Source organism: Rhea pennata, chromosome 3, assembly GCF_028389875.1.
Source record: "Rhea pennata isolate bPtePen1 chromosome 3, bPtePen1.pri, whole genome shotgun sequence".
In the NCBI taxonomy this organism is placed as follows: domain Eukaryota; kingdom Metazoa; phylum Chordata; class Aves; order Rheiformes; family Rheidae; genus Rhea; species Rhea pennata.
Genome location: NC_084665.1, coordinates 91,584,467 through 91,600,092, shown reverse-complemented (window position 1 = coordinate 91,600,092; position 15,626 = coordinate 91,584,467). Strand labels below are relative to the sequence as shown.

Sequence of the window (15,626 nt, the reverse complement as noted above, 5' to 3'; positions counted from 1 at the left end):
GTGTTATGCTCATAAATGTGTTCTAATTTTTCTGAAACAATTATAGACTTTCCATTTATCTTGTGAGCTCTCACTGAGCAGCATCTGGGAACATGTAGGAGTGTGAAAGCAGGAGTCAAATCTATTACTATTAGCCAGTCTTTCAAGTTAAAAAAATAAAAAAACCAAAAAAACCCATAAAATAACATACCACAGATTCTGAAAGCAGGAGGGAGTGGACTGATACAGCGGAAACACACTGGGCCCATCACATCGAATTCAATAAACAGAAACAAATCTCTGCTCACCTTTTTTTCTCTGAAAGATAGGAGACAAAAGATAGGAGTAAGGCATCAATTCTCGCAGGTGGTAAGTAACCTTCTCTTGGGTCTTGCACTATTCAACATATCAATAACTGATCTGGAAAAGGAATGAGTAATTAGATCACCAAGTATGTTGAGTGTACTAACTTATTCAGGGTAATAAAGACAAGAGTCAACTTTGAAGACCTGCAGAAAAAATTTATGGAAAAGGGGTGACTAGGCAATAAAATGGCAGATTAAATTCAATGTAGATAAATCTAAAGTGATCCAAAGTGATCCACATGGGGAAAAGAAATCCTTATTTCACATATGAAAAGACAGGTTCTGATCCGGTCATTACTTCTCAGGAGAGAAAGTGTTGGAGTTATGGAAATGGTTTCATGAAAACATCAGCTTGGTACTCAACAGCTGTCAAAAAAAAAATCAAAACGAATACTTTAAACATTAGGAAATCAACAGAGAACATAACACCTTTATGCTGCCACAGAAATCCGTGTTTTGTTTGCATCTTGAATATGGTGATGGAATCATAGAAATATTGGTTGAGAGGGACCTCTGCAGGTCATCTAGTCCAGCCTTCTGCTTGAAGCAGGACTACTGCCAATGCCGGATCAAGTCAGCTGTAGCTTTGTCTAGCCAAGTGTTGCAACCACCAGGGCCGCTGATTCCACGACCTCTCTGGGCAATCTTTTCCAGCGCTGCACGACCCTTTCGGTGAAGAGGTTTTTCCTGATGTGCAATCCAACCCTCCCAAGCTGCAGTTGCTGTTGCCCAGAGCAGCTGCCCAATGCAAGTGGCTGCTGTTCTTTGTTTACCATTTGTCACTACCAAGAAGACTTTGGCCCCATCATCTTTTTGGCACTATTCTGGTCTGGACTGAAAAACGGACATCTTTATGTGTTTCATGTAAAGCACACCCACCTTAGAGTCCTTCAGTGTGGGAAAGAGGCAGGGCACATGAAGGAGAGCTACACATCTGCAAGTGGCATGTAAAGGTCGTCTCTTCTGATAAAAAACTAATTGGCATCAGGAAACTAGCTGTCGCCAGGTTGAAAATACACAAAAGGAGGCAGGTTTTTGCACATCATGTTTGTTGACCTGTGGAACTTGTCACCACAGCAGGTTGTAGATGCTAAAGGTTTACACAATTTTAATGGAAGATGGACAAGTGCCTGACAGAGAAATCCACTGAAGGTTCCTAAATGTGTAGAAACTACATCTGCCTCAGGAAATCTCTGAACTGGAAATCATCGTTGGCAGGGAAAGCACTCAAGGGGACTATCACATTACATTGCCCTCTGCTAATGTCCTTTCATAGGCCTCTATCTTTGGCCACTGTTAGAGAGAGGATATCGAGGTAGCAAAACCTTTGGTCTGACACAGTACAGAAACTCTTATCTTCTAGAAATTACTTATAAAATCTCTCCAGTTACATTGTTTTTCATCTTGGCTATTAGACTGGGAATACTTCAGCTCATTTTTTTTCAGGTAAATAATAATTACTATACTTTGGTTTTGAGTTGTACCTATCAATGTTGTACATATTGGTAACAAGAAGAAAGAAAACTGCAGAAAATTTCACTTTTTGAAGAAACCAAATTGAATATTTGAAATGAAGCTGTAGGGTGCAGTTGCTGGCCTTATTCCAGACCTATTTATATCCTTTGCTTCCACTAAATTTCAGAAGTTAAGTCTTAGAAAGGAAGGATATTCTTATGGTCAAGACAACTAAGTATCACTCTGGAAATCTCAGTTTGATCTCTAGCAATGCCACAGATTTCCTGCCATTTTTGGCAAGTCAGTGGCCTCCACCTAGCACTAGTCAAGGTTTTGGCAGATGAGCTCATGAAAACCCATAAGGTTAAGCAAAAGTCCTTCGGGAAGGTGCTTTCTGGGTGGTTTATCTATGTCGCAGTGGAGCTTCTAGCGTGGGGTCCCCTGGGGACGGGACCCCGGGCAAGGGGACATGGGGTGCCAACTGGGGCTCCCTCCAGCAGGCCCTTGTGCCCGGGCGCTGGCACCTGCAGCCTGCAGACCACCCGCCCGAGGAGGTCTCTCTTTTGGGAGGGGGCGAAGGAAGCCAAACCAACCCCCGAGCTCCGCGGCGTTTCCTCCCCCCCGCCTATGGCTGAGCAGGCTGAGGAAAGTCTCCACTTCCGAGCGCCTCACCCCCGGGGTGAGGCGAGGGGGGTCTGCGCCGCGGAAGGAGAGGGCAGCACGGGGCGGCCCGAGGGAGCGGGACGAGGCTCTGCGAGGCGAGAAGCGGCGCGGCCGGGCGCCCCCGGCGGCGGCGGCGGCGGCGGCGGCGGCGGCCCAGCCCGCCCGGCGGTGCGCCCTTCCCCGCGGCGCCGCGCCTCCCCGCCGGCCCGCGCTCCGCCGCGGCGGCTCCCCCTCGGCCCTCCCCCTCTCCCGCCGCCTTCCTCCTCCCTTGCTCTCCCTCTCCCTTCCCCCCCGCCTGGGAAGACCTGGCCGCTCCCCCTCCGCCGCCCGCAGTAGCCGCTGGGGCGCGGCGGCGGCGGGCAGCGCCGAGGGGCCGGAGCGGCGCCCGGCCGGAGCGCGGGGCTCGCTCAGCGCGCCGAGCTGCGGGGGGCGAGGGGCGACGGGGGGCATCCTGCGAGCCGCCGCCGTGGCCGCTTTTCCCACCTCTCACCCTGCAGGTACCAGGTAGGAGACGCTTTGCAGCGGCGGCAGCGGCGGGGCGCCGGCGGCCGCTGCGGGCGGGGAGCAGCGCCGCGGCCGAGGGGCGTCGGGGCGGAGGGTGCGGGCGGGGAGAGGGGCCGCTCGGGCCCTGCCTGCCACAGGGCAGCCCGGCGGTAATGCCCATCGAGTGATTTTTCTTTTTTTTTTTCCCTGTTGATGTGACAGCTTTGACAGGGCGATGCACTTCTTTCCACCCCGATCGCTTCCAAATGCCGTGGCTGAGGGGTGCCGGTACCTGGCGGCTGGCAGCTGAGGGATTTTATACCAAATCCTCTGCGTTGCCTGTTTAGTCTGATGGGTGTGTTTTGGATGGGACTAAAAGGTGACACGTCTCTCTGCTCCCTTCGTAGCTTGTTTCACAAGGTAACGAACGGGGCGGAGGAAAGGGGCGTTTTGCTCAGGCTTTCGGGGTTCCGCCTCTGCGCAGCGCCAGCAGGGTCTGCTGCGGGCAGGAGGCGAGGAGCCTTTCCGCGCTTCAAAACAGCCTCGCCTCTAATTCTGATTCATCCCCGCAGCATTTGCGCTACCATTCCTGCTCTCCTTTGGAGCTGACACTAATTGTATCCAGATCCGTCGCTGCTGGGAGCAGATTTATCTGGGAATCGCCAAAAGCTGCGCCAAGGCATTTAATTCTTCGCAGCCTCGGGAGAAGGGGAACTCGCTGGGCTCAGAAAGGGAAAAGCAGAGCCTGCCCGTTTGAAAGCGGTGTCCGGAGGATGGCTGAGGAGCGGTAGAAAGTTACGCTCTTCCCCTCCCGATTCTAGGCTTCTTCCATGAAATAAAAAAAAGGGGGGGAGAAATAATAATAATAATAATAATAAACTTTACTGTGTTAATCCGAAGCGAAGGGCAGAAGCGGAGGCGGCCGAGAGGACACACGGCCAAGCCCCCCGGGCCGGCGCTGCGGATCCCCGCGGAGGCGGCCCCGGCCCCGGCCCGCCCGGCCCCGACGGGGGAGCCGGTCCGGGGCTGCCGCCGCCGCCCCCTCGCCGGCCCTGCCGCGGGGTCCCCTGCGCGAAGGCGGCGGCAGCCGGGACGGGCTCGTCGGGGCGGGGGGGGGGGAACCGGCGGCTGCGGCGCCCCGCGGCGGCCCCGTCGGGTCGGGCCGCGCCCCCCGGCGGCGGCCGCGCTCCGCCGAAGGAGCCCCGTGCCTGGGGAGAGCCCGCGTCCTCCTCGCCGTTCATTCCTTTTTATTTTCATTTTTTTCTGTCCCCCTCCCCTCCAGCTGAAATGAGCCGCATCTGTGATTCCCGAAAGCCGCGCAAGCTTTTTTGCTTTTTTGCCCCCCCCTTTTTTCTTTCCTTACGCCCACCACGGTAGCTTGAATTTGGTAAGAGCCAGGAGCCGCTGGGTATTTTTTTTTTTTTTTTTTGGTAAGTCGGAGTGGAGGACAAAGTACGTGCAGGGATATACGGAGCAAGCACCTCCGCGGGAGGGAAGGGGGCAGTGGAGGATCAGGTTAGGACAACTTCCAGGGAGTTGGAGGTTTGCAAAATTTGTTCTCTGTTTTGCTTTGTTAGCATATAACTGTTAATTCCAGCTTTCAGGTCTTCTCAGAAATAAGACCAAAAGTAATTAAGGAGCTGGTTAGCACAGTAGCTGCTCATTGTAGTCTGAAAAAAATGCACTTAAAATTATTTAGATATAGTTTTAATGTGCTGACCTTCCTACAAGAAGCAAAGCAAAACCCAGAATAGAGGCTGCACTGAACGGTCTGGGTGCCAGGTAGTTGGACATCACTTTCCTTCTGTCTGAGCTAGGATTTCTGGCAAGGAAATTCACCCCTGGGTAGCCTGAAGAGACACATATTCTCAGGCTGCTTGGCTCCAAGCCTTTCCCTGAACATTTGAGATACAGGTGCACTCTGCTAGAGCAGGATATCCTGGCAAGATAGGACGTGGGGTGTATTTAGTCCTGTGAATGCAGAAAGGTTTGTGATGTTGGAAGCAAGGAGTGAGAAGAGCTGAAAAGGCTTTTTTTGCGTATATGCATGTGCATGGCAGCTGGAATGCCACCTGAAAAGAGACCTCATGGTTGTCAGGTGTGTTTGGAAACTGGAGGGAGAATTTGGGAATTTTCGGGGGGCCAGGGACCTCTCGCTTTCACTTCCTCTTGTTTCCAGCTTCTTTTGTCTTCCCTGAAGCAATTCTTCCTACCACAAAGGCAGAGCTAACTCCAAGCTTCTAATCACTGTCAGCCAACCCAAAATTTGTGTGGGAAAGGAGCAGAGAAAAAAGGAGGACAGAGCAACTTGGGGTTTGGAGGAAGAGTAGAGAAATGGTAGCGTGGCAGAAAGGGTGAGTACGATTTTGAGGGTCTGTTCTTGCTTCCAGCCTGTGCCCTTTCCTGGGACCTTTCTCCTTCTTCTGGATTACAAGGCTGTATTCTCCTTGCCTGCAAAAGTGTCTTTGCAGCTCTCTACACATTTAAATCCCCATCCTCAGATAAGAGGAACTCCCTTGCCAGCTGCCTGTCCTGGGCCATAGGAGCTGCTAATTGCCTGTGCTTGAAGCTGGCCTTGCTTAATCAGCAGAGTTCAGGTTAGTAAGCAGGAGCGAGTTTAAGTGTGTTTGGCTGTTAATGATGGTAATGCCTACCAGCACCCCTGGTCCGCTTTGGAATGGGAATTACCAATTTCATCAAGTTCCTTGCCTTGGACTTCTTCCAGGTCTCATGTAGTCCAGTTAATTTATGGGAAACAACAACTGGTTCATTATAAATGATGAAAATGTTGGCTTCCAGAACTACCCTTATAAGAAATGAGCACTTGAGTATAATATTTCAAACAGGAGGCTCCAACGCATCTTTTGAAGATTTTATTTAAGGAGCGGCTGCAGGGAGCCACAGTACTCCACCCATTTGGTTGCAGCAAGTTGCTATATAAAGGAAAGTTGGTTATGAGTCTAGCTGAGAGGACTTCAGCCATCTCGGTGGAATGAGATCAACCCGGGCCCCTCTATGAATTTCTATATGAAGTTAGAGAATTAACTTGCCTTAGCACTCACAAAATTCAGCTGCAGAAAAATATCGAATATCCAAATGGTGAAGGAGGACTTAGAAAAGAAGGAGCATTCTAGGAAAAAAAAAAAAAAAAAAAAAAAAAAAAAACTAGAAAAAGTATTCTCAAGCCTGACTCAAGAACTGGGATTCTTAATAGCTTGTATGTCTTCAGCAGTTATCCTAGGACAAAACAATTTAAATCCAGCTTTTCCACATTAATACCACATTATTAATCATCAAAGCATACTAGTCTGTGCCAAGCTAAAAATTAAGAAGAGGAGATGCTTTCTTACACATGTAGTTAAGCAGGATGCTGTGGATACAAAATTTTATACGTATGTTCAAGGAGCACTGGGCAACTTTGTGGAGGAGAAGTCCATTGAGATTTACTCTCTCTATAGAAACTACCTCTGACTTACAGTCCAAGAAGTGCAAATGGTTGTAAACTAAGAGATTATTGCAGCAAGAGAGGGGATAGTCGTATATCATGGCCCTGTTCTAGTGCTCTACCCTAGGCATCCAGCTTGGACAGGATTTTAGCCTAGGTTGTCTTTTGGTCAGGCCAGGAAAGCTATTCCTATTTTCTCAACATAGTATTTCTTTATTTTTGACATCCCAGCACTTATCCAAAAACATGGAAAGTGATTACTTCAAACTTACTACTAATTAAGCAATAACCAAAATAACACTTTGAAATTAACTTTATATAGAAAAGTTAATGTTTAATATATGCATTTTAATATAGCAGTAACTTAGACCCAGTGGTCTAGACTGGCCAATTGGTATGTCGCAGCAAAATCTGGCTTCTGGGATGACTCTGCTTTGCTTTCAAAACCTACAAATATCTTTTAGTATGACTGCATACACCCAAGAACTTAGGCCTGTGAGTCACTCTAATCTCCAGATGTCTTACAAAAGTCCATATATCTTCTAAAAAACTTGTCATCTGGCCAAAAATTTCAAATGGGAGGGATAGCCCAGTTCTGAATGAGAGAGAACCCAGTCAGAGGTGCAGAAACAGTGAGGTACAGGTGTGTTACTGGAAAGCCGGTGATCATGTCCGTAGAAATGAGGGGAAAAATCAAAACCCTGGGTGGAGCCTGGGTGCTGAACAGCCCAGCTCTAGTTTGGGTGGCCACACTGTGATTGCACTGGAGCTTTTCTTCTCCAAACCTTAGGCATATTCTTAGAGCTGAACGGAGAAATACAGAAGACAAATGTTAGGTAGAATAAATTATAATTCTTTACGCTCCTGTATACCTATTTACAGTCATCTCCCAGGAAACAGAAGTAAAAAAAAAATGGTGTAACTTGCATATTAATAGCCTGGAACAAACTGTGCAGTAAAGTAGAACCTGGGTAGCCTTATGGTTCGTTTTCGCGGAGCCTCTTCTTTCTCTCTTTTATGGCTAGACTTAAGGATCAGTTTACCCCTGTACATACTTACGCATAAAGCAGTTAAAGAGAAGTGAAGGGGTGAAAGTGTTCATTAATCCAAACTTACTCTGTATCTGTAATATTAAGGTGGGAGTCCTCTCACCTCATATAACCATGAAGAAAACGGATGTCTAGTCTTAGCTAATCGCCTGTGCTGCCTCTGTACTTGGAGCACAGTGGTACAGAAGGAGGCTCCATCCCTTCAAAGCAACATCCTCGGCAGCAACATCTGAATTGTTTTTCTGAATCTCTCTCTTGAATCATTGTAGAGGAGCCACAAATCAGGCTAAGACAGAACCCTAACTTTGAGATGTCTTAAGGTAGGTGAAAATAATCCTGTGCAGGACCTTCTGCACTTTCAAAGCTGGGTAGATGAGCCTGCATTGAGCTCTGTACTAACATTCCTAGACATTTTCCAGAACTTGAGTTAGCTACTTTGAAGCCATGATGGGTGTCCTCATAGGATGTTGTAAAATGTGTTTTACCTATATCCTAGTACAGCTGGGGGTCGACGCTGGTGTTTCACCCCAGCTAAGGTAAAAATTGCCAAAAATGCCGCAAACACAAAATCACCAGTCTAAATTTGGTGTCAAAAGCAACAACTTGTGTCTGAACCATAGTGCTAAGTTAGCTGAAAAGTGATAGCTGTTGCTTTTCTAACTTAGTCTAGAGCTTAGTCTAAATGGTGCAGAAAATTACAGGAGTTGGTCCATTGCGGACCCTCTAAAGTGATCTTATCACTTATTTTTTGCATGTTACATACATACTGCTCTTTTTCATGCTGTGCCTTTAGCTAGCCTGAACCAGGCTATTTCACTGCCTGGCGATACTCATATTATTCTAAACAAAACACAAGAAACGCAAAGCAGTTATCTTTACCCTGATTTACTCTGCCATTTCAGTATAAACCAGAAACCTTAACCACATACATATCCTTGAATTGCCTGGATTTTAAAGTTTAATTATAGGCCATTTCTTCCTACACTACTGAGGTTTCTGTGTAATTGGAATAAGGGATGTGAGACTGAAGCTCAGCTTTCCCAGTCGCAGCAATCAGAAGCTGGTTAATGCTGCTGACTTCACTGCTGCCAAAGGAGGAAACTGGTCTTTTCAGTAACGTTGTGAGCTGAGAATCAAGAGTTGTGAGGTCATTTTCTGACTCTGCCACAGGCTTCTAAATCTCACATTCTTTCTCTGTGTTTCTCAGCTGCAGATCAGAATAATACTGCATTTTTTTTGTCTTGCCTATTTAAAGTGTTAGCTCCTTGTGTGGTGCATCACCCCATCTAGGTGGGGCTCTCCGCATGTGGCCACAGCCCATAGACAGCACGGTTTCTGCAGCCTTTGTGGGATCCCAGAGGGGACGAAGCATGCGATGATTCACCAGACTTGTCCCTCCTGCTTGGCTAGGCGTTCCTGCGTGTAGATAAGCAGGACACTCCTCTAGACCAACCACCTTCTACTTTTCTCACTCTTGTGTCCCATCTGACCACAGCCTTTGAGGGCATCTGACATCCTGAGAGTGTTTGGTAGCCACAGCACATAGGGAGATACAACAGCAGATGAAGGCACGTAATATGGCACCGGTCACCTTATTTAGGTGTCCAAATTGCTCCCCTTGTCACTCCCAGACAATATAACCTTTGAAAGAGAAAGGAGATCTTTCAGAGTTGGTTCCAGGGGAGAGCAATCTTCAAAGTACCATTTTCCATAGTTGGCAGATTCAACGATCTCAGCTGGATGGGTCATGCAAAACCACTGGTGGCTTTTAGGTCACTTAAAGCATCTGCTTTTTGGCCATTATGTCAAAGGATGTGATCAGCCTGATTTCCTAAGGGAATGAATCTAAGAGGCTTAGTCAGTTTGACCATCTTTGTTGTCACCCCATCTTTTGAATAGGATTTTTGAATATAATGGTCATTTTAAACTATGTCCTACCTACAACCAGTAGTTAGGAAAAGAAGCAGAAGTTAAAAAGGTAATTGCATTACCATGGGATAAATAAAAATAAGGGACTGTGCAGAGTGGAAGGACTCAGACTACTGCCCCCATTGAGGGAAAAGTAGGTAATATTCAGCTGTTGCCAGGTTCCAGTAGGCAACACAACGTGGACGCTGGCTGACTGGTCTGCACCCATCTTTTTGGAGACTGGTAGAAGTGCCAAAGGCAACACAAAAATATTTGACATATTTCTGAGTTTCAGCCAGAATTCTGTTCCACCAACGTTAGTGTTAATATTGCATGCTTATACTTCTAAGATACTAAGATAATTACGTATATTTCAAATGCATAATTTTAAATCTCTCTTTCTTGTTTTAGAAAAAAATAGACAAAATGGAGCACACGTTATTGCTACTCATATTTTTTGTACCTATGTTGGGTCTTGCTAATGGAACAGAAACTGAACAAGATTTTACTTGGCACTTAAAGAAAGTTCCCCAGATTGTGAGTGAAAGAACTTTCTCCCTTGACAGCCCTAAATTTGAAGCAAATACCAAATTAGAGCTGAACAGTGTATGTGGAATTGAATGTCAGAGAAAACTGCCAGTGCCAAGCTTGTCTGACTTGAAAGATGTCCTGTCCTATGAGACTGTTTTTGAAAACGGCACACGGACCCTGACTGAAGTGAATGTCCTTGGACTAGTGCTTGATCCAGCTGAAAACATGACTACACGAACGTCTTCAAGAAAGAAGAGGCAGATATATGGAACAGACAGTAGGTTCAGCATCTATGACAAGCGGTTTATGACCAGCTTCCCATTCAACACAGCTGTGAAGATCTCCACCGGTTGTAGTGGCATTCTCGTTTCCCCCAAGCACGTGCTCACAGCTGCTCATTGCCTGCATGATGGCAAGGATTATGTTAAAGGCAGCAAAAAGCTGCGGGTGGGATTGATGAAGACAAAATCTAAAGGTAATGGCAGGAAACGCAAAGGTGCTAAAAGAAGTAGGAGAGAAGCTTCTGAGACACACAATGATCCTGAAGTTGCCACTGAACCAAGACGCCGCTCCAAGGGTGGTGGGAGAAAGCAGAGGAGATCGGGGAGGAAGCAGGGCACCTCAGATGGTGTGCCCACCTTCCAGTGGACCAGGGTGAAGAGTACCCACATCCCAAGAGGCTGGTTTAAGGGTGTCTCTGGGGATATTGCCCTGGATTATGATTATGCTGTTCTTGAGCTCAAGCGTCCCCACAAAAGGAAATACATGGAGCTGGGAATCAGCCCAACAATCAAAATGATGCCTGGGAGCATGATCCACTTCTCAGGTTTTGACAATGACCGCTCGGGGCAGCTGGTCTATCGGTTTTGTAGTATTTCAGATGAATCCAATGATCTCTTTTATCAGTATTGTGATGCTGAGCCTGGCTCCACCGGATCTGGAGTCTATCTCCGTCTTAAGGAGCCAAACAAAAAGAAGTGGAAACGCAAGATCATTGCTGTTTACTCAGGCCATCAGTGGGTGGATATCAATGGTGAACAGCAGGATTATAATGTAGCAGTCAGAATTACTCCTCTCAAATATGCCCAGATTTGCTTCTGGATACATGGGAATGATGAGAATTGCACACGAGGCTGAAGCTAACTCCCTGAGCACCCGTATTACAGTAGAGTGAAAATGTGTTGCAGCAGTTACAGAGAGATCATTATTCCGTGTCAGGCTGGTTTTGAACTCAAAGCCCGCAAATAATATTTTCATGACTTGAGTAATGTTGAATTGTTGGGGAATGGGTAGAATTTTCAAATGAATTATTTTTAATTCTAATCAATCCTAGATATGCACTTAAAATCCCAAACTGTATTTATGTTTGCAAATGTGATAAATTCTATATAATTCACGTTAGAAAAAAATGACTACCCCATCTTTTTTTTTCCAACAGAAGAATTGAAACTTCTCAAACTGATATTATTAAACAATTATTAAGCAACACATTTTTCCAATGGATTTGATTTTCTCAGGGTTCTGTTCCAATTCTTCATATGCAAGTTGTGCATACATCTCTTTACTGTATGTGCAGAATGATCCAGGGAACTGGAGGAGGGCAAGAAATGCCAACAAATTATGTCGGCATTCTCTAAAAACCACAGCTCCATGCTGAGATACAGCAATCTAGGTCATGTTTGTTGCTTTGGAAAGCTTCCTCTTCTGGTTGCTGTAGGAATGCTTCCGTGGAAATACCAAATTTCTGTAGCTGACAACTAGACCTAAAAACCAAATTTCTCTTCATTGTTTACCAAAATAGCATCGAGAAATTAATGAACATAAAAGTTTCCATGTTTGGAAGAAGGAGAAACATCAGAATACAATTTAATGGCTTTAAAACTTGTTTGAGAAGCTACAAAAATCTTGGGAATATTAAACGTACACATTTTCTTCCTAATTAATATCTGGAGATCTGTAGGTTTAGTTTCTAGCCAAACATTTTGAAGTGGCCGTTTGACAATCATCTAGAGCTTTACATCAAAGCCGCAGATGCTAGATTTTTTGGGTGCTAACCATTTTTACAGGTTTTTAAAAGTACTTTTATAAGAATTCAGCTTCACAGGTAGAATACTATGTACTAGACTGGGAGATGGAAAGCAATAGTTTGGTTTATCTGTACACAGTTTTACAAAGTGGTGGGTACTTCTAAGTGTATCAGACTCCACCAACAGGAGTTGCAGGGATAAACTGAAAAATTCTCCCAACTAAATTATATTATACCACCTTCTGATGGTAGACTATCCTGTAAATTATAACATATCTTGGTAGGTAGGAGCAATAGATATCAAATAACGTGGTTCAATACTTTTGCTGAAACACACTTACTGGAAAGAAAGAAAGCTTGACTTTTACACATTTTTATACATGCATCACTTTTTTTAATTGTTTGTTCTTGACTGCTACACAAGTTTTTGTATCTTGTATTTTATATCAAGATTTTGAAGCACACAAGATGGTTATGGTGCTATGTTAATCTAATAACATAAAATGATACAGTGCATTTCTGATCATACGCATTGGGATTCATTACTGATAAGGTTATTCACCGTTCCAATATTTAATGTTTTGATCATAGGTTCATACTGACTGAAATCCATTTTCTTCGTGTGCAGAGGAAAAAGATATAACATTTTTAAAATATTATTGGTTTGTTGGTATCTATAAAATATGCTTGTAATATATTTTGATGACATAAGGTCATTTTTCATATCGCATTATTCTGTAGCTGATTGAAGGTATAAAACCTGGCTCTTTTAATGTGCAGGTGACTTTTTTGTCATTGTATTGCCAAAGCATGAGAATTTAAGACTTGTTTTCATGTCATAACTCTTGCAATATTTCATTAATTGGAAGAGATCTCACTTCAAAAGATTTTTTTTTAATTTCAGCTTTTTTCAGGCTTCTGGTTTTTACTCATGATTGTTTGCAGAAAACTAATAATAATTTCTGAAGTTTAGATATTAATTTGTCTAAGATAGATTTCAAGGTTAATTAATTTTTGTCGTTGCTAACATTCTATTAAGACATATAAATTCATTGGCAATAATTTTAAATCACCTCGGCTGAGTATTTAATACTCTTGCTCTATGGAACGGGCCTACAGTACTCTTTAGCATGCTCTATAATGTTTTTCTTAAGTAAGTGCCTTTTTCCATACTTACTGTAACAAATACGGTACCACATTCTTAATCAGTATAGGTCAGCATAGGTCTATAGGTTTTTTTTTTTTTTTTAATATAGTTACTCTTGCTGTTGATCTGGGTCCAAAGTTGATCAAGATGAGGTGACTTAGTAAACGCCTAGTTTTGGTGAGTCTCACTTTGGGCTCTTCATTAGGAGAAGCAGCAGAGCCCATTTCTTTATTAGTCTGGGAACTGAGGACAAGGTAGGAATGAAAAATATGGACAGCGCCTGACAGGTGTCTTTTCGTAATGATAATTTGCCATAAATACCTCGAGAGATTAAAGATGGCCAGAGCAACAGGAAAAATTCACCCAAACCCTCCGTCGCCAGGCGAGTGCGGCCGAGGGCTAACGCGCAAGCCCGTGCGAGGGCGGTCGGCCGGCCGCTGCGTGGGGCAAGGAAGAGCAGGCAGAAGACAGGGATGGACAAGATGCTGCTGCCTGTGCTGCGCAGCCGCCCGCCCGCCCGGCGCTCGTCAAATCTGCCTCGTTTAGCATCACAGAGAAGGAGCCGCTTCCTGTAGGGATGGTTACGGCTTCAAGCGCTTCCTAGATGGGTCGTAAATCAACTATTTTCACACCCGCGTGCACAACCCCAAAGGGCTGAGGCTCCGCACAAAGCTTTTGGCACCAGCAAGCGAGACAGGAATTTCCGAGCTGTGATAACCTCAGATTGCCTTAAAACAACTGCAGCCGGTACCGACTGCTGCAGGCAGAGCCGTGGGGAGAGGGCTTCTTCGGAAGGGGCTCAGGCTTCGAGGCCGCGTTCCCGGCACGGGCAGGGACAGAGCCCTTGCGGCGCTTCCGGAAAGGATTTTGTCCCGCTGTCGAGTGCCGGGCTGTGCATCATTTGTTTTCACGCTAACGCTTTTTTCCATGAGAGCTGCCACGGTAGAGCTGGTGCTCCTGGCACGAGCTACAAACGAGCGCAAAGAAATCCATGCTCTGCTAAGGGGCTTTTGGCAATTTGTAGGGTTAAAAAAAATATTCCCAGGCCAAAGATAAACCTCAGATGTGGATTTTCTTTTTTTTTTTTTTTTAGCATCCTGGGGCAGCTTCTACAAAAAAATTGGCGCATGTGTTTCGTTTGGGGCTCTGAGAAGTGTAGCGGAAGACCAGGGGATTACCGCTGATGTGGAAAAGCAAGCCCAAGACTGTACTATCTTAACAGAGGCAAAGCAATGCTAGGCAGCAAAATGATTTCGGTCTTACGAGGTATAGAGTACCTGAGGCTTTAGAAAAGTGCTTAAAGAAACTCCTTCACTCAGTTTATAGTTTACTACACAAACATTGCACCGATTTATGAGTGTGCGTGGAGGGTGAGTCAGCCCAGAGCTTGGGCTTGAGTAGTAAAATAATCCAGCTACATGTGGAGGAGAAGAGCAGCTGGGGAGGTCCTCCTGGTCTGCTGCTAAGGGACCAACCAGCAGCTACTCCAGAAAGAGCAAAACAGGTCGCTAGTAGGAAGGAACAGGCGGAAGGAGCCGGCAGCGCAGGAGGGCTGGAGGAAGTGCGGGAAGGACAGGACGAACCGACGGCGAGGTGGTGGAGGGGCTGACCGTGAGAGAGCGTAGCAAGCTGGCAACAGCCTAAGAGGAGGAATTAAAATGTCAAAAAAGAAAAAAAAAAATCAGTTGGGTGAGCAGACCTGCTTCTGCTGTTGAACGTGAGGCTTCCCAGCACCCCGTGAAGGGCTGGGAGAGGGGCCGCGCTGGTGGCTTTCTCTGAGCGCATACTGAGTGAAGGGGATGTCTCTCCTTTGGAGGGTTTTGCAAACTTGGCATTTTAGTGGGAGTCCCGGAAGGGCTGTTCCCTATCCGGGAGGGGAAAGAGGGGAGAAAAAAAAAAAAAAAAAAAAAAAAAAAAAAAAAAAAAAAAAGAAGCAACCCTGAACTTGAAGTTTTTAAATGCTGGTTCCAGTGTTTTGCATGTACCTGCAAATTGTAGCCAATAAAAGTTTTCAAATACTTTCAATTTTTGCTTGGTGTGTTTGTAGAAATTTAGGCAACTACTTTGAACTTTAAAACATGGAATGTTGCAAATCCTTTGGTCTACAAATTCCTGGATCTATAGATAACGAATGAAAAAAAAATACTGTTAAATTGAAAGCCTAAAATTGGAGCGCAACGCCTACTGATTTGGAAGTATATGAGCCCCATAGCTTTTTATCTGTAACAGCCATCTTCTCCCAAAGAGAGATGGTGGTTTAGGCTGAAAACAGCTCACAAAGTTGCTTTTATGACTGTTTGGGTTAAGTTTTTAAAGAGCCACAGCAAATATAGCCTGGAAAAAAAAAAACATAGCATTTTAACAGCACAGAATGACAGCTCATTTAAGAACAGAAATGTGAACCTTTGCGCCACTAAGATATTACACCATGTCCACTGTTTTCTTCAAGATAATACTTTGCAAGCAGATCTAATGAGTTTTTTAAAAAAGGGGGGGGATTCAGCAAGGAAATGACTTGCAGAATATGAAATGACTTGCAGAATATCCCACGACTTACTAACGTCCTACCAAGTGG

The 15,626-nt window shown here is 45.3% G+C and overlaps 1 protein-coding gene across 3 annotated transcripts; it reads left to right on the top strand.

The window, feature by feature from the left end:
• Positions 1-2,902: 2,902 nt before the first annotated feature.
• Positions 2,903-15,076, top strand: PRSS35 (serine protease 35). Of its 3 annotated transcripts, none has more exons than XM_062572801.1 (2): positions 2,903-2,966; positions 9,759-15,076. In XM_062572801.1, the coding sequence occupies exon 2, from the start codon at positions 9,774-9,776 to the stop codon at positions 11,013-11,015; it is 1,242 nt and encodes a 413-aa protein (XP_062428785.1). In that variant the 5' UTR covers positions 2,903-2,966; positions 9,759-9,773; the 3' UTR covers positions 11,016-15,076. The 3 variants fall into 3 exon arrangements, 2 of the variants coding, with proteins under 2 accessions (XP_062428785.1, XP_062428784.1); XM_062572800.1 differs by lacking the exon at positions 2,903-2,966 and adding an exon at positions 3,227-3,365; XR_009958020.1 differs by lacking the exons at positions 2,903-2,966; positions 9,759-15,076 and adding exons at positions 3,286-3,365; positions 3,518-3,691.
• The last annotated feature ends 550 nt before the right edge of the window (positions 15,077-15,626 follow it).